The 18,559-nt window shown below is 47.2% G+C and overlaps 2 protein-coding genes across 13 annotated transcripts in view; one reads left to right on the plus strand and one right to left on the minus strand.

The window, feature by feature from the left end:
• St7l (suppression of tumorigenicity 7 like) overlaps positions 1-18,559 on the plus strand; it is a 166,249-nt gene that overhangs the window by 96,282 nt on the left and 51,408 nt on the right. Inside the window, exon 15 of one of the 12 annotated variants that reach the window (XM_046458251.2) lies at positions 13,866-14,154. The exons of 10 other annotated variants lie outside the window; for them this stretch is intronic. In XM_046458251.2, coding sequence (XP_046314207.1) covers positions 13,866-14,027 — 162 coding nt within the window. In that variant the 3' untranslated portion in view covers positions 14,028-14,154. Of the gene's footprint in view, positions 1-2,431; positions 6,035-13,865; positions 14,155-18,559 lie in introns of those variants that run through there. One more of the 12 variants, XM_046458252.2, reaches the window with a different exon arrangement.
• Wnt2b (Wnt family member 2B) lies at positions 1,940-18,218 on the minus strand. The gene is made up of 5 exons (XM_046458262.2): positions 15,382-18,218; positions 8,731-8,951; positions 7,491-7,768; positions 6,586-6,850; positions 1,940-2,470 (listed from the first exon to the last, which is right to left on the minus strand). The coding sequence occupies exons 1-5, from the start codon at positions 15,570-15,572 to the stop codon at positions 2,241-2,243; spliced, it is 1,185 nt and encodes a 394-aa protein (XP_046314218.1). The 5' UTR covers positions 15,573-18,218; the 3' UTR covers positions 1,940-2,240.

Here is an 18,559-nt window from a genome sequence, read left to right on the forward strand (position 1 = left end):
TGGCTGGGACCTGAGGCTCTTCTCAGCAGTCTGGTATACATGGCAGTATTAGTGAATCCATTCAACACTGTTCCTGAGTTTAGACTGGCCATGGCCCCCTTTACCTTCTTAGTATTCCAAAACTTTCTTCCTCTTAATCCCAGCCTAAGATGTCAGAAACTTTTCTCCCCACCCCCTATCTAATCCCAATACTGGTTCACCAGTTATCCAGTTGACTCCATTCTGCAAGGAAGACATTCCCTTGGCCTGACTCACTCAGTCCCATTTCTCCACAGACATCCTTTTACCGCAGACCACAACGACCCTGACTAGCTCATGTTTTGTGTTAATGGATTTGAAATTGGAGCAAATCTCCTCACCAAAGAAAAACCACCCTAAACTCTCCCACACAGGTCTCAGCAGGTTACATAAATATTAGTCCTATCATTCAAATAAATCTGCCCCCCAAGGTCCAGAACTGTGGCTCTCCCAACTTCCTGCTGCCTCTACAGAGTGATGTTGCTCCACAAACATATGAGGACCCTAAGGGATGTGGGAAAGGAACTTGGGAAAGGAAAGGGGGCCTATATCCAGATTATTTTATAAGCCCCTTAGTCTATAGCCTATTGTCAAGACCATACATTCCTAAATTAGAAGTCCCTAGAGAAGTTATGATGAGTTTGACCCGTCTGGGGCTTTGGTGAAGAGTATCTCAATAATCAGTCAGGTACATACCCTAATTTTACAAAAATAAATTTTACAAAAGTAGAAGCTCAGAGAATTTAGGGATCTTACTGAAAATACAAAAACCAATAAGTGACACAACTGTGATTTTAACCCAATTCTTCACTGAAAGTTCCTATACCACTCTGCTAGTTTAAAATACCAACAGGCAAGAGATAACCACTAAGTCACATAAAATTAGGTTTTGGGGACTCTGTCCATTATTAAACCTGCTATCTCTCGAGACTTCACTACTACAAACCTAAGTTAGGCAACAGGTAGTAGCATGGAAGGAATCCTCCCCTATTTAAGCCAAATGTGGAGTGAATATTAATCATCACTAGGACTTGGAGAATCACTAAATAAAGATTTGTTGAGTAAATGGGGAAAGGCTATTGCCTTCTAAGATATTTATCATTTTGGCCTAAGCCCCGGCTCTCTTTATGTATCCAGTGACTCTTGCCCTTAGATTCAAAAGTTAGGATCCTCTCCTAAAGAATTACCAAAGTTAAGCTGGGCATGGTGACGTATGCCTGTGATTCCAGCTACTCAGGAGGTTGAGGCAGGAGGATCACAAGTTGGAGGCCTGCCTGAGCAACTTAGTGAGACCCTGTCTCAAAAAAAAAAAAAAAAAATTACCAAAGCCATAGATCACTACCTTCCTAGTGTATACTGATGCCTCATGTGCCCTTGAGATCAGCTTTTCTTTACCCTTTCCCACCCTCCACGAGTTACCTACCTTTTACTTAGTGTTTCCCAAACCTAACTAACCTCCAGAATAATGTGTACTCTCCCAGTACTGTTCCAGGATGTTCTCAAGATCTGTTAAACATGGAAACCATTGCATGCCACCTCAGTTTGAACAGGCAACAAGTGAGCAAAAGAAGCAGTACTGTCTGATATAGGTAGAAAAGAAAAAGAATGTGTGTTTGTAGTCATATGATTTTTTCCCCTATAAAACACAGCAGTTTATAATCATATGAACACATGAATGGAACTTTATCCTCCATGGCTAACTCTAGTAATCTTAGGCTCTTGATAGTAGAATGCTTAGCCTAAGAGTATCTCTTGGAGAACCAGGCAGTCTGCTCAAACTGTCTTCAGTAAAGGATCATGCAGTATCATCTCTGTCCTGTCCACCCTCAGCCAGGGTAGGGTCAAAAGAAAGCTGTTTCTAGGTACCCTTTCTCTTACACATCCAAGAAGTATTAGAAACCAGTGCAAGGGAAAGGAAAAATGAGCCTTGACCAGGTACTTTAGTGCAACTCAAATCACTCCGAAGACCCCCTACTTCTTCTGCTCTCCCTTCAAACCTCCAAAGGGGAAATCAGGGAGCCACTCAGTTTCTTATATCCCCTATTAACTCCTTCCCAGGGCTAAGGAACCAGGACACCATAGTCCTTCTGGATTATTCTGCAAGTCCTTAAATAGAAGCTATAGCAGCCCAGGGTTGAGGGTGGAGAAAGGTGTGCATGCAAGGATCTTGTGCTTTTGAGTTGGGAGGCTTGAAGTTGAGGGACGGTGAGGTATCTGTGTGTTCAGGTCTGGTCCAGCCACTCTGCCTTCTTGGGGGCCTTGCAAGTATGGACATCCACAGTGTTTCTGCACTCCTTGCATCGCACAGCACAGCACCAGTGGAATTTGCACTCACACTGAGTGACACGGGTGACTCGAGTTGTGTCGTACCCTCGGCCACAGCACATGATTTCACAACCATCTGTTCCTTTAGATGTCTTGCTGCAAACACGACCTGCAGTGCCTAGGGAACCTGGGTTGGGAAAGAGACGGAGTGAAAACCAAGTTATCTCTTACTTCAGCAGCTCTGGACAACCTCATCCACATTCTCAGGAGGAAGCCATAAAGAATCTCTCTTCTGAAAATACATCCTCTAGCCAAAATGATCATTCCCTCATTGCCCTCTAAACCAGAGTTGTTATTTCCTACCATCAAGGCTCCTCAAAGGCTATTGATTTCACCTGCAGTTCTCTCCCTGCCAATAAACAATTTTTATATCCTATTCAAAATATAACTTTAAATGTTCATAATTATTAAAGCGTGGCGAGGTTTTTTATGTTTGAAATTTTCTATAATGAACAGTAAAACAGATGGGTACCATGGCACACTCCTGTAATCCCAGTGGCTTGGGAGGCTGAGGCAGGAGAATAGAGTGTTCAGAGCCAGCCTCAGCAACAGCAAGGTACTAAGCAACTCAGTGAGACCCTGTCTCTAAATAAAAATACAAAAAAGGCTGGGGTTGTTGCTTAGTGGTTGAGTGCCACTGAGTTCAACCCTCAGTTACCCCCCCACCAAAAAAAAAATAAAACAACAGCCAGGCATGGTGGTACATACCTCCCTATTCAACTGAAACAGGAAGATTACAAGTTCAAGGTAAGCCTGGGACTTAGCAAGACCCTGACTCAAAATAAAAAATAAAAAGGTCTGGGGAATGTATCTCAGTGGTAAAGTGGTTTGGGTTTAATCCCCAATACCTCACCTCCCTCCCCCCAAAAATATCAGTAAAACAACAACTACAATAAAAACTTAGCCTATAATTTATCTCTTCTAAGACATCTTACCACAACTGTAATCTTGATACCATTTTTTAGTATTTTGGACCTTGCATTGTACTATACTACTATACTGAGAAGAAGTATAGAGCGTGGCCATTAAAAGTGTGAGCTCAGACTTCAAATTGTCTAGATTCAAATACCAGTTCTGCCACTTCTTAGCTGTGTGACTTATCAAGTTAATTAATGTCTCTGGGCCTTAGTTTTCTCATATGTGAATGGTAATAGTAGTAACATCTAACTTAGGGGATTATTAAATCTATAATCTCTGTTCAGATAAGGAGGTGCACTGATTAGCATGACTGGTTGAAGACTTATCTCTAAGGAGTTCCTAATGAATATTCTTTGTATGACCCCTTATAGCAAGAACATTTTTTTTAAGTTTTTTTTTTTAGTTGTAGGTGGATACAATACCTTTAGTTTATTTTTAATGTGGTGCAGAGGATCGAACCAGGGCCTTGTACGTGCTAGGCGAGCACTCTACTGCTGAGCCACAACCCCAGCCCATAGCAAGAACTTTTTGGAGGGTAAGAATACCCTTTGAATTCTAGGCCCTACTTTGAGTTTTATGAGACCTAATTTTATGTTTTCCCCCTGCATAGGGAATGCTCAGGACTGTATTTTGATCAATTGCAAAAGAGATCCTGTCAACAGAAAAATTAAAGTCAGAATTTTCTATGGGTTGGACCTTATTAATAAGGACCAAGAGATGAGAAGTGACTGGCATGGAAGTTAAAAAAAGAGAATGGATTAACTAATTTAGATAGCAGTAGTATTCACATTCCTCTGGGATAAAGGGAAAACATGCTAGAACTTCTCTATTGGTATTTTATCCATTGGTTTAAAATTTCTATTTTAGGGATATATATTATGCATATTTTATTATATATGAGTATAGTGAAACAATAAGTAAATAGTAAATATGAATATAATGGAGGTACATGCTTTTTTTTCTTTCTTGATACTGGGGATTGAACCTACGGGTGTTTAACCACTGAGCCACATACCCAGCCCTTTTTCAATATTTTTTTCCTAGAAGGTCTCTCTGAGTTGCATAAGTGCCTCACTAAGTTGCTAATGCTGGCTTTGAACTCGTGATCCTCCTGCCTCAGCCTCCCAAGGCACTGGAATTACAGGTGTGTGCCACTGCTCCTGGCTCTTTTTTTCTTCTTAATGATTGGAGTATACCACCCCAAATTTCAGGAAATCACTGCTCTAGAGTTTGGGCTGACTAGGTCATTTATATGTATTATTCTTCCTTCTTTCTTGTCTCTCTTTCTCTCTCCCCCTCTCCCCACCCTTCCTTCCTACCTTTCTACCTATATTATTTTACATATATGTTAGTCTCATAATTCCAATGGCTCCTAGGATGAGCTGTATACCCTTTGTATTCCAGGCCCCACTTTGAGTTTTATGAGACCTAATTTTATGCCACAGAGGGAAACTAACACACATATGACCTATCTTCCCTAATTCCAAAGATCCTTCCCTAAAGATGCATTTTAGGTAAGGCAAAATAAGCTTACATTCAGGAGGTTGAGGCAAAAGGATCCCAAGTTCAGGGACAGCCTGGGCAACTTAGCAAATCTTTTTCTCAAAATTAAAAATAAAAAGGGTTGGATATATAGCTTAGTGATAGAGTGCCCTTAGGTTCAGTCCCCAGTACTGCAAAAAAAAAAAAAAAAAAAAAAAGCTTACACCTCAGATGTTAAGGAATCATTCCCAGGCATCTAGTGATTAACCCTCTGAATTAGACCAACTGGAAAACTCACCTAGTGGAGGGAACTCAGTGTGGCAATCAGCAGGGCTTGCCCAGCCTTTCTTTTAGCACCCTGCAAAGTACACATACTTTCTGTGTTTCTCGGGTAGAGCTTTACCCTGTTTCTGCTCAGTTTTACCCGGCCCCTTGCCTCTCCAGGAAGGACAGTGATGAGTAAAAACAAACAGTACAGAAGACAGCTGAGGTTTTTGGCTCTACCTCACCAAAGTTCTGACTCTTGAGTCTGCAGAAAAAAGCCTGGGAACTCCATGACAGTCACCAGAAGAGAAGCAGTTCTGTTAAACTGCATGTTATTCCCAGTTTAACCCATCTAAACCAGAAACTATAAGCCAGGATGCAGCTTCCACTTTGTTGAAGTACCTTTCCAGCATTCCCAAAAATTCCACCATAATTATCTACAAGAGACTGAAAAACAACAATTTTTTGCCTGGTACCAGCCATTTGTTACTTTTTAGGTAAAGCCTTCAGTGTGGATCTCCTCTTGTTTCCCTGACTCCATTTTAGAATGTTAAATGATAGTACACTAGATGTAGCTTTTCAGTATCATTCATGATCTGGTTCCTGCTTATCTTTCTACCTTTAATTCCCCTTGCCAGAAACATTTACTCAGTAAGATTGATCTGCTCTGTCCCTGAACCAGATCATGGGCTTTCTCTACCACTCTGTTCCTGTGCACAGTATCTATTCTTTTCTTTATTTTTCCCCCCAGTACTGGGAATTTAACCTAAGGGTATTCTACCACTGAGCAACATCCTTAGATCTTTATTCTTTTAATTTTGAGATAGGGTGTGACTCAGTTGTCCAGGCTGGCCTTGAACCTGGGATCATCCTTCCTTGGCCTTCTGAGTTGCCAGGATTATAGGCCTATGCTATTGCACCCAGCATCTGTCTAGTCTTCTCTCTAGCTATCCAGAGAATCCTCACCCTTCAAAGAGCAGCTTAAATTCTATACTTTCAAATAAACTTTTCTTAGTTTCAACTGTCATCTCTCTTTGTAGTTGCATTTGTTTACCCTTTTCTCTCTCTCTCTCTCTCTCTCTCTCTCTCTCTCTCTCTCTCTCTCTCTCTCTCTTTTCGGGGGCAGTGCTGAGGGGATCAAACCCAGGGCCTTGTGCGTTCTATGCTAGGGCAATGCTTACCAATGAGCAACATCTCCAGCCCTAATCTCACTTTTATTTAGCTAAACTGCAAAGAGCCAAAGGCTTGGTATCTTGTGCTTCTGTGTAGCTCACATATTTCTCAGAACTGAAAAAACTTACTTAAACATCTTGTGAGCTTGCCTACTATATCCCAGATGCTGGGAACACAAAGGAGCACTACGTGGCCCCAGGCCTCAAGGAGCTAATGACCACCTCTCAGTGTAGGTAGCATTGGACTGGTGGACCAGTCTCATGACCAGGTTTTCACGTAGGGAGGAGACTGAATCCTCCTATAGCATCTTCTTACCTGATTCCTGGGACTGAACAAACCATGATTAACCAGTGATGCCTGTACCAAGAACTTGGACTCCATGTCTCTGCCCACTTCACTACTCACCTGCAGCTTTGTCCAAGACACAGTAATCTGGGGAGTTGTCAAAGTAGACAAGATCAGTCCGGGTGGCATGGCGATAGCCTTGGCGGGCTGCTGTGAAGTTGGCACCATCCTGGGTGGCCGTCACCTGCACAGCCCCATCATAGCGCCGTCGCAGATAATCACCTGTGCGGCGGAAGTCTGACAGTGCACGCCAGCAGGTGCGCAGAGTACAGGAGCCGCTCACACCGTGGCACTTACACTCTAGCTTCAGAAACCGCCGCACAGCCTGGATGGGGGGAGGAGGCAGGTAAAGGAGAGTCACTGGCCAGGGCACTTTTTAGACATCCCTAGGGCCAAAAGAATGAGTGCTCTATGATCTGCTGGTCCTGGCCACCTGGTCAAGCCCTTAGTGATTCTCTCCCACATCAGATCCCACCCATTCTTCCTGATCCAGTTAAAGAAACTCCTCTTCTAGGAACCTCCCTGGCCAATAGTACTTGTTATGACAGCCTATTGGATTATAGAGCCACAGGTTCTGCTCACGATTACAATGTGCTCACTCGTCCTGTAGTTTTCACATTTTAAAGTATCAAGTACCATACCTTCTGCTTTTGTAGTATGTTGTTTTCCAGCACTTTATGTGTTCACATTACCAGTGAACAGGCTAGAACAACCTCTTATTTCCTCAGTCTTTATGAAGGCAGTTCTCATCATCTTTGAAAAGTTACTTTCCATCTATGTGGAAACCCGGTGGAATCTAGGCATTGCCAAGCTCCTTTGCATTTAGTACTCCCCTGTATGGGATTTTGGGGCTTATGAAGGAAATCCGGAAGCCTTCAGCTCTTCTACCTTCACATTTAGTCTATGGTTACACAAACTGGTCATCCCCAGCAAATATGAATATACACACAGACATGAATACTAACCGTGCGACCACAGCGGTTATTATGTAAGTTCATGAGGGCCCGGGCGTCCTTAAGCCTCTTCTCCTTGGCATCCACAAATGCCTTAGCAAAGCGGACACCATAGTGGATGTTGTCACTGCAGCCACCCCAGTCAAAGTCCCCACGTTGGTCATGGTGTCGACCACGGGTATAGGGATCACAGCTGCACACGCTTAATTCACCCTGGCTACAGGCACGAGTGATAGCGTGGACCACCCCTGCTGATGAGATGGCATATACAAATGCTGCTTCCCGGCTACCTAGAGAAAGATAGAGGCATATCAGGAAAGAGGTCCATATCTGTCCCCTTCTTGAACCTATCCAGTCTCAGATACCTCCCTTCCTCTCCTCTTCTTTCCCAGAGCCACCCACTATATTCCCCTTATTCAAGGTGTCCTTCCCTTCCAAGAGCATTCCTCAGATTATCTGATCTCTTCCCTTAGCCCTCAGTATTCTCTACCCACTTCTTTGTACATCTGACCTGTTGGGCTGACTTTACTCTTGTTTCCTTCCAATTTTCTTGGGTCCTTCCATTGACAAGTCCCATGATGCATCATCCTCACCACTGGTACACTGGTATGGTTAAGCCTGCCTGAGTCCACATTCAAGGCTTTTCAGGCCCACACTGCTGGACAGTTCCCCTACTATCCAGACCCCAGCCCAGGGGTCTGTTTAGGAAGATATGCTACCTTCTCTGCCTGCTCTTGGGGTCTGATGAGTCATCATCCCTATACCCCTGACACCTCCAGATTCCCAACTCGTTCCCTTTCTCCTAGTTTACTGTCTAGCTCTGCTTAGCTTTGTTGCTGAGCTAGGGCCAAGCCACTAACTCTACAAATATTTACATATCACCTTTCTGTTTATCTTTTGTTCCCATTACTGTAGTGTTGGGAGTGTTAGGGTGACTGTATCTCTGGTCTGCATCCTTATAGTGCATGGATGCCCCCTCAGAATGGGGAATGGGGAGGGCAGAGAAAATGAGGGTAAAAGATGAAGATGCTAGGGAAGGCTTTACCTCTATGCCATCATTCCAAACCACTGTGATTTAGAGGGGGCCCTGCCTACAAAATAATAAGGTACTAAGTGTCTGTTCCCAACTATATCCTGTGTTCTAATTATGAAGTAGTGTGGGAAGAGAGTAGGGAGGATCATACCTCCCCCTCCCCACAAGCCCTAGGCATACGAAGGGAAGGAGCTGAAGCAGGATGAAAGAGGCCCCTACTTCTGAGCATGACACGGCCAAAGACAGTGTGGTCCCGGTCCAGCGTGGTGCAGTTCCAGCGGTGATGGCGGAACTGGTGCTGACACTCTCGGATCCATTCTCGGGCACCTTCACCCACTGAGCGCATGATATCTGGGTAACGCTGGCACAGCTGCCGCTGCCGGCTCACCAAACCAGGGATATTGTCACAGATCACTCGGGCCCCTAGTGCCCCAATGTACCTGTAAGGTGGAGATGGCCCTGTCAGAGCATCCGATCTCTTTTCTGCATCAGGAAGGGGATAAAGGGCGGGGGGAATGTTTTATATCTAGATTAGATTCCTTGCCTTTCCCCCAACCCACATTCCCTGAGGCTGATGGGTAGAACCATTCCCCACAAGCTCTGAAGAAATAGTTACACAGTTGCAGAAAGAGTAATTGGTGGTCTCCCACATTACCAGTTCCCCAGCCAAAGGCCAAAGTGACACACACTCCCAGAACATAGGCCAGGCATGTGTCATATACACAGAAGCTGTGGGCATGTCACACAAACCCATTGCCTGTTTATTTAATAAACATTAAAATCCTCACAGAAAAGTAAACTAACAAAACAAGGGTCTGAGACAACACTCTTAAACCCACATGAAGAGGAACGTCCCGAGTGGCTGGTCCTTGAAGACGGGGGGGATGGAAACAGGGAGGGATGGGCAGGAAGAGACATAGTGGACAATTCTGAGTAATGTTTACAGCTTTAGTTAGACTCATGTAGCTAAAAAAAAAAATCCTCATTCCCAATATTTTCAATATTTTAGGGAGAAAGACTCCCCCCACCTCCGAGCCTCTCCCCTTTTATTTTCAGGCTCCAAGGCCTTCCTTAACTAAGGAAGATTTTAAAATCACTTTTCCTAGCCTATAAGATACAATGCCGTGGATAGACCTGCATGAACAGAAAGCTGTTTGCAGTGGGAAGCCAAAAGCCAAGATAAAATACTCCAGTCCCCCGACTGCCCAGTTTGAACAGTTATAAGAAGATAACTGAGATGGGCTCCTAAAGGATAGGTGGGTCACTAGAATCATTCATTCTCCAGTTTCTCAAGGCACTCACTATTTTCTTTCAAATACTCTTGGCCCTGGACACCATCACAAACCTTGGGAAGAGCATTTTGCAGAGAAAATGGGTGTATCACCCTTTCTCCCCAAGAAGCCACCAAGAGTTCAGAGTCATTCACCTATTTCCTTTGGCTCAGCAGCCCAGCTCTGCTTCTCACTCCTATCTTTGCAATCCCATAGTACCTTTGATTTGCAGTCCACTCTCTGTTCTGTGCAAAACACCCCAGAGGGACACTCCCCTCTTCTGAACAGGTGGGGGCCATAGAGAACAGTTGCTGCTGCAGACAGAAAAGCTTTGGTCTGAGCTATGAATGAGCCAGTGGTTTGGGAACTGCCCCAAAATGGGTCTAGAAGTGGGTGAAGTGAAGGGAGGGCAGCCAGTGGGGGAAGGGAAAAACCAAACTGCCCTAGGCCCTGTGTCCCTTCCCCCCATGCATTCCCACAGCCAGCCCTCACCCACAGACTGGATCACCACTGGTGACACCAACTCAAACAAACACAGGAGGGCTGATGCTTGCCTCTTTGGGAACTCAGCAGGGCTGATGGGCCCCATCTGTCCCGAGGGAGGGGTGAGAGGCTGGCCCTCTTCTAACAAATCCCATGGAATCAGTGTCCCCAGCACTGTCCATCAGGGCTGCAGCTTCCAGGAACAAACAAAATAAACACCCCAGGCTGGGCCAGGCCGGAAAGGGCTGCCTGACGCACAGCCCTGAGTTACACCCACTGCTGTGGTGCTTTGTTTGGAGAATCAAGACGTTGGAGTTGGAGCTCTTCCCTGTCTTACCGCCTTTCTGCTTCCCCATAAGAGTACTGCTCTAGGCAATGGGTGTTTTTGGTTTTGGGGGGTTTTGCTTTGTTTTGTTTTTTTCCTGAGAATGCTTGGGAGGAGCGGGGTTGGATGGGAACGTGAGACCAATAATCCAGCACTCATGAGACAGACTGGAGTGGGGCAGGCCAAACTCTGGAGAAAAGGCCTTTCTGTGGTCTGACTTAAGTCCATTCTGCTGCAGCCCACATTGGTCCCTCTTATTACGTCCTCAATGAGCGTGGGAACATCTGTTTAGAATCTAAGATGGCAAGATAATTAGGTTTTTCTACTTACCCCACTAAGTAACTACTTCAAGACCTTGCAGAGCATGGGGCTTGCCTGCTGGCTAGTAGTTGGCCCCAGTTGTCAGTGTGGGGGCTTCCAATAATGCTGAGACTGAACTCAAGTCCATCTCTTTGCAGTTCACCACATGCTTACAAAATGGCTGCCATGTACCCAGCACTGAGTTCATCTGTTAGGGGCACACAGATGTTTAAGGCATCCCCCAGCTTAATGGTTTGGGAGAGGATGTTAGATGCCCCTAAATCTCCAGCTTTGTTTTCCCCTCCCAAAAGTAAATTCTTCACTTTCTTCCCTGCTTCCTATACCAGCATGCTCTCCCTTCACCTGCTTTGGACTAATTCACATTTCCTCTTGACTCACACTCTGCCCCAGACCCTTACTACTACTCAAAGTATAGTCCCTAGAGCACACAAAATATCTGCATCATCTGGGAATTTGTTAGAAACTCAAGCTCTACCCCAGGCTGACTAAATCAGAGTCTGCATTTTCCCACAATCACGCTGCTCCACGAAGGCAAGAATTCTTGTCTCTTGTTTTTATCTTCTCTTGGGACAAGATGATGCTGGCTATTGAACCCAGCACTTCACTCGTGCCAGGCAAGCCCTCTTGCATTGAGCCGTACCCCCAACTCTTTGTTTTGTTCACATTCATATCCTCAGCACTGAGAATAGTCTCCAGCACATAGTAGGTACTCAGTAACTTTGTTGAATAAACAACTAACTTTTCTGATTTATCCCCAACTTCCATATCCTTAGCTAGCCATAAACTTCATTTCAGTTACAGCTTTATTCCTTGTCAACACTGCCAGTCTATTTGCAGATGTTTTATGTTTGTGTCCTTTTAATGAGGCCAAAGATCCTCTTTTTTTTTTTCTCTCCCCCTTTTGTGTAGATCTCTTAATACACATAGTTCAGCCACGCACATATAGGATTTTGAACACAGGAATAAAACTATTAGCCTCTCCAAATCTCTTTTTTTCTTTTCAAGGAGCTGGGGATTTAACCCAGGGCTTTGCACATGCTAGGCAAGTGCTGTACAACTGAGTCACATCCCTAGCCCCCAAATCTGCTCTTAATACCACAGCATTTGTTAGTGCTTTATGGTTTGTGAGACATTTTTTGTACAAAAATCCAGAGAGAGAGAGAGAAAAGTAAGATCCATTTTATAGGTGAAGAAACTGAGGTTCAGGAACAGTAAGTAAAACTATTCCACTCTATCTATCAGGAGTAGTTGGAGAAAACCCAGGATAAACAAAGGCCATCAGGGGGTTGGAGTTGTGGCTCAATGGTAGAGTGCTCACCTAGCAAGTGGGAGGCCCTGGGTTCGATCCTTGGCACCATATAAAAAATAAATAAATAAATAAAGGTATTGTGTCCGACTACAACTAAAACAAAAAAGGCCATCTGACTTGAAAGTCCAAGTTCTCTTTTATTCCAGGGGTAAGAGAGGCACACAACACAGTGCTTTCTTAGGAGTAAAACACTTTGGCTTCAAGATTGGCATAAACTTAAGCAAGTTTCTTTCTTTCTTTTCGTACTGGGTTTTGAACCCAGGGACTTGCACATTCTAGGCAAATGCTATACCTCTGAGCTATGCCACCAGTCCTTTCTTTTTATTTCAAGTCACCCAGGCTGGTCTCAAAACTGGTGAGCCTCCTGCCTCAGCCTCTTGTACAACCATATCTGGCTTGGGCAAGTTTCTTTACTGCTCCTCTCTTTTCCCTCACTTCGTTAATTTGTGAAATAGGGATAGTAGTACCTCTCACTGGATAATTATTCTAGGGATTAAAGATGATGCTTATAAGGTGCTTGGCCATAGTTCCTGGAGTTTAGTAAGGACTCACTAAATTTCAACTGTTGGTCATAACTGTAATGCTAATATAATACCACTCTCTATTTTTCTTTATTTGTGAGCCCAGGAACATAGCCCTACTCTTTTGATCCCCTACATCCAACCCCCTACAACATAGAACAGGGAAGCACATGACAGAAGTCTCCTTTTCTTGTTTGTCATAGACTAAGAAGAAACCATCCATTTTTTCCTCTAATTAAGGGTAGAGGGAAGGAAGGAGTGGTTGGAGAGGAAGGAGAAGAATGTAGGGCTAGAAGGAAAAGCAGACTATCAGCTGGTAACATTGCTGTTAGCCTTTTGCTCCACAGTGGAACAAGGACATACACTGAAGTCAGTATACATCTCTTCTAAGGGTTGTATAAAATATCAAGTTTGTTGGATTTTCTCTTAAGGGAAAAAGAATCACATTGGGGATCTGATCTGCCTTCAGACCTCAACTTTCCACCTTGTCCTAGAGAAGGAAACCACTGAGGCAGGCATCTGGGCCTGCAGCTGTGACAGGTGGGGGTGAAGGAGACTGAAACAACCTCTGCACCCACTCCCTCTGCTAGCCCTTTTGCTTTCTTCCTCCATTTCACAGGGACTGCTAAGTCCCTTTGTGTGTCACCTGCCTCTCCCTTCAGAGCTCTTCCATCTCAAGAATTTTTCCAAAATCTTTAATATGAACCATGTGGGGAAAGGGTAATAGAGGGAGAAAAGAAAAGAAGGGGAGCAGCCAAGGATAAAAAAAATAGACTACAAACAATGCCCCTTGGGTCTTTAGGAAGCGGTAGCAGGATGTGAAATTGTCAGTGATTTCCTCAACTAAACACCAACTGGTCCCCAAGACTGCCTCCCACACTGGCAAGAAACAAGAGTTCATAAAACCAAATTGCAAATTGAGCTGCAAAACCAAATATGCAAATTGAGCTGCATGAAGATGTGCAGTGGTCACTTCATGCTCTCATGCTGTCTCCATAGGGATCCAGAAGATGTAAGTCCAAAGCTAAACTGAACCATGAAGGTAAAGGGTGGCTTTGAATTTCATTCTGAATAATTTAAAGATTTTTTTTCCTGTCTCCCTTTTTCCCTTTCTCTTTCTAAAGGAATGTTTCAAGCCAGATGTAAGATATAGGCCGCCCGCTCTCCCATCCAGAACCCCCCTCCTTGCCTTCCCCAACACATCAGAGATAAAAAAGATCCAAAAGAGAATTTTCTTCTACAGGAAAACAGGGGTGGGGGTGGGGATGGAGAGCAACGCATCTTGAAATGATAGGAATCTGCAGCCCAAGCTGGCCGGCCCCTCAGCCAGCTACCCTCTCCCCTTCCAGCCAAGATTCCAAGTCAAGAGGAGAAAAGCCACAGGGTGCAAGAGGAGAAGAGACCACAGTGTATGTGGGGGTGGGGGTGAGGTGGCCTGTTAGTTGCAAGAGAGGAGGAGCACAGTAAGAAAAGTAAGGGGAGGCACAGCATGGTAGAGGCACTAACCCAGTCCAAGAAGCCAGTTTGATGGGGGGGGGGGGGGGCAGGGGGCAGGGGGCGCGGGTGGCCGGTAGGTGAAGAGGAAAGATGAGAGGATAGAATCTTCTCAGTCCAACTCTTTCCCCTTGCCCTGCCCCTCTCCAAGGTGTGTGGTCGGGGCGGGGGCCTGCAGCTCTTTTTCCTGAGAGAAGGGTATAAGTGCCATCCAGTGCTTGGAAGCATGTGGAGATGGATCAGTTCTGCAAAAACAGACATACAGTGGATTCCCGCCCCCCCCCCAACATACAGGGGATCTCTAACACCAGACCTCACACATGCTAGGCAAGCACCCTCTACCTCTGAACTACATCGTCAGCCCTTTTTATTTTGAGACACTAAAAATTGCTCATGCTAGCCTTGGACCTGTGATTCTCCTGCCTCAGCCTCCTGAGTGGCTGGGATTACAGGCTTGCGCTACCACAATGGCCATCCAATGGATTTTTAATGCCTCTTGCCTCGTCTGACCTCTTGTGAAGGTCTGGAGTCCAGGCCTGCGACAGATCTGAGGAGAGAGGGTATCTCAGTATTTTGGGATTCCAGAAGCCTCTGGGAGATAAGGTCCTCTGGATAGGGGGGAAACCGAGGAAGACAAAGTTCCAAGTGATCTCCTCAAAGCCAAGGTTTAAGACAAATGCCCAGATGATGCAAACCCAAGTGTTTTGTTTGTTTTAATTGTGGGGATTAATGGGGTGGTTTTGCCTCGGTTTCACTTCTAATGCTTGGTACTTAGGCGATCGAGGGCCCTGCGGAACAGCCACCGAAAGGGGGTCTGGTTCATTGAACTCAACGGAAGGCAACTTCTGCCCTACAGGGCTTGAGTTGAATGGAATAGAGGGGTTACAGCCCATGGGGGCCTGGGGAACCTCAACTATGGGGTGTCCAAATGCCCAGCACCCTCCCTCACCAGGGGAGTAGGACAATGCGCCTCATCGCCCCCATACTCCACTCTGGCTACTTCTCGACTTCAGTTGACCTTACTGCAGGGACTCCCTTTAGTTCTGTCAAGCGACCTGGTCCCTTGAGCTGGCTGCGCAGGGAGCTGTATATGCCCTATTGGCGCCTCCAGCCTCTGACCACCCAACCCGAAGAGCCACAACTCACCACCAGGACGTGTCTACACGGGCCGGCAGAGTCAGCAGCAGCAGAAGAAGGCAGGCAAGACCTAAGCGGGCCGAAGCTGGAGAGACGTCGGGGAGGACGGGTCTAGGCACCGGCGCAGGGGCAAGGGCGCGGGCGCGGGCGCGCCGAGGGTCGAGCTGCGCGGCTTCCTCCGCACCACCAGGCTTCAGCATAGCTCCCCGAAGACACCCGCCGCACAGCCCGCAGGGGCGTGGACGGGGCACAGTCTGGGGTTACTCAGGCTGCTCCTACCTCACCCCTCTGGGTGGCCATGGGGTTCGCAGTCGGTTGGGGACCTGCCGTCACGCGGAGTCCGAGAGCCGGGCGTGGGGTCCCGGAAAGATCGTAAGTTGCCGTGTCGGGAAATCCACGACGGGCGCGGAGCCGGAGTCTTGGGGCGCGTTGCCAGAGCACGAGGTGCGGTGTCAGAGGTTCAGAGGCACCGTGTGGAGCTGCGGGGCCGAAAGTGCGGACAGCCCCTCCAGCCCGCGGGCTCTCATTGGACGGCGCGGGGCGGGGCCGAGACCGGGGACACGCGCGGCCTTCAAGGCGACTCCGCCTGCGCCAGACCCGGGCACTCCGCGACACCCTAGGTGTGGCGGCCGCCTCCGCCCCTGGGCTCTCCAGCGCGTCGCAGCGCTGCGCCCCCACCTGCTCGGGCGCCACGCGACCGGGACAGCTGCGCCCTTCAGCGCCCGTAGCGCCCAGTCCCTACTGATGCTGTGCCACCGGGTCCTAGCGCCCTTCGGTCGGCAATTTCTGCGGCTGTAGTTGATGGCAAGGCGTACGCAATGGAAGGGGGTTGCAGACACTTCTCCCTGTTCCCTCACCTACAGCGACAATGGAGCTGAGCACACAAGATGCACTCATTTCGTTGGGTCCTCTCCATCTTGCACTTCTGTGAAATGGGTAGAAACCCTGCCACCGGAGTTGCAGGAGAATCTTAACTCCCTTTTCAACACTGCCTACAGAGGCGCGGTGGGCATCTGGTTTCAGGTAGGGGATTCTCTGATTCCCTACATCTTCCGATCCTCTGCACTGATCTCCCCTTTCACCACAACATTTAGACACGATGCCTACCCACCTGCCCTGCCCGGGTACTTTCTCCAGCCTAGGGACCTGGAATCAATCAATGGCCGACACCAAGAAGGCACACCTGCGGACCCGACGCGGACTCCCAGGCCCTTACGTCCCGTTTTCCGCAGAGCTCAGTCTCTCCCCCAGTGTCTCGGTCCTCCACCCCCTCGGGCGGGGCTGCGAGTAGGAAAGAATCAGAAACAGCTGGGCGGTTTTCCCGCACCGGAGGCCAGGGTGGGGGTCCTGCTGAGAGAATGGAGGCCCTGGACCTTTTCTCCCCTTCGCCTTTCCACCCTTCCTGCGGGCGTGGTAAGTCGGGAAGTTCGGGAGGGTTGTCCGCTGAAAGCGATTCCCCTTTCCTCCTCCCTCTATCCCACCCCCGCACTTCCCAGGCTGGCAGGTAGAGCGCTGCGGGGTAGAGTGGCCCTTGTTGCGGTATAGAAACTATATATATTTTTTTCCTTTTGTGGTACAGGGGATGAAACACAGAGCTCCGAGCATGCTGGAAAGCGCTCTGCCCCTGAGCTACACCCCTCAATCCCCTCCTCTTTTTTTTCTTAAACTTTGAGACAAGGTCTAGCCAAATTGCCCAGGCTGGCAGGGAACTTGGGATCTTCTTGCCTCATCCTCTTCAGTAGCTGGGATGACAGGCATGCGCCACAGACCACCAGTGTATACATTCTTTTTAAAGCTCTAGGCCGTCCAACTTTGAGAGTTCTTCTAGACCTAACCCTTGCTTCAGCCTAAGTTCTCCCGCCTAGCTCCCTCATTCCGAGGTGTCTTTCATGACTCTCCCCAGAGATTTATTTAAATTATAAAGTCCTGGTGTAAACAACACTGGTAACTGTCCAACCCCAAACTCACCGTCTCTCTTCCTTTGTGGGGCGGGGGAGATAAGAGACTCCAGAGTGTTAGGGGACAGGGCACAGCTGGCTGCACTGAAGCTGCAGACATCTGAGTCAGAGCTACTGCAGGAGGGTTCCCAAGGACCTTTGTCTCCTCTCTCCACTCTCACCCACTTTCCCTTACCCCACTTTCTGTGGTAAGGGGCACTTATCAATTCAATAAATAGTTATTTATTCCCTGTCATATGCTAGGACTATGCTAGGCACTTGGTGTGTATCAGTGAGTACAGGAAAACAAAACAATTTCTGTCCTCATGGAGTTTGTATTCTACTGGGGGCTTGGGAGGACAATAAACATCAGAAGTAAAGCTTAGAGAAGCTAGAATGGTAAGTGCAATAGGAAAAAAAAATAGGGCAGGGTCAGGGGATGGGTTGCAGTTGTAACCAGGATGATCATGACTGTGACAGTCAAGCAGAGACCTAAGAAAGTGAGGAAACAAGCCTGGTGGCCTCAAGGAGGGAAAAGCAAGGAGCTACTCTAAGGTGTGTAGGGGACAGCAAGAGTGAGCTAGGGAGGAAGAGTTTGGACAGGTAGTGGAGGGTGGGCTGAGTTAGGGAGGAGAGAAGTGCCTACCACCATTGGTCTGTGCAGGCCTGGGTGGGGGGAGCTAAACTGGAGTTGGAGCCAGTTGGATACAAAGACCAAGCAGGGCCAGCATGCTGGTCATGTCCCATCTGGCCATCCGATTCCCCTTCTCTCTTTCCTTCAGTCTGGTAGGCTCTAGATGACCTGCTGTATCCTTAGAATTGCACAGACTCCAAGAATTTCCCTGAGAGAGGCAGGTGGCAGAGGAGTGAGCTCAGGCTCCTTACTGGATAGGCCCCTTTTCCTTGGACCACTCTTTCACCTCCTCCCAGCCCAACCCCACCCCTTTGCAGGGTAGCAGTCTTCCAGCTCCAGCAGCCTCTCCCAGACTCCCCTGTGTGCTTAGACCTGGGTGTGACCCTGGCCCTGTGTTTATTTCTACATATGGGCCTGGGGTTGTGAGTGAGGAGGAGTTGGAGATGATCACATCTAACCTTGGGTGGACTCACCCACATGGGCCCCAAACTCAATTCTGAGGCCCCTTATTTGGTTTCAGCAGTCTTCACAGTTAAGTGGGACCGTGTCTTGGCACAACATAGATGCTGAATGATTAGTGAATGTTTCTGAGCTGAGGGGCCCCCCAGAAACATCA

This window comes from Marmota monax, unplaced genomic scaffold (assembly GCF_021218885.2).
Source record: "Marmota monax isolate L192 unplaced genomic scaffold, Marmota_monax_Labrador192_F-V1.1 WCK01_AAM20220418_F8-fsc00087, whole genome shotgun sequence".
In the NCBI taxonomy this organism is placed as follows: Eukaryota; Metazoa; Chordata; class Mammalia; order Rodentia; family Sciuridae; genus Marmota; species Marmota monax.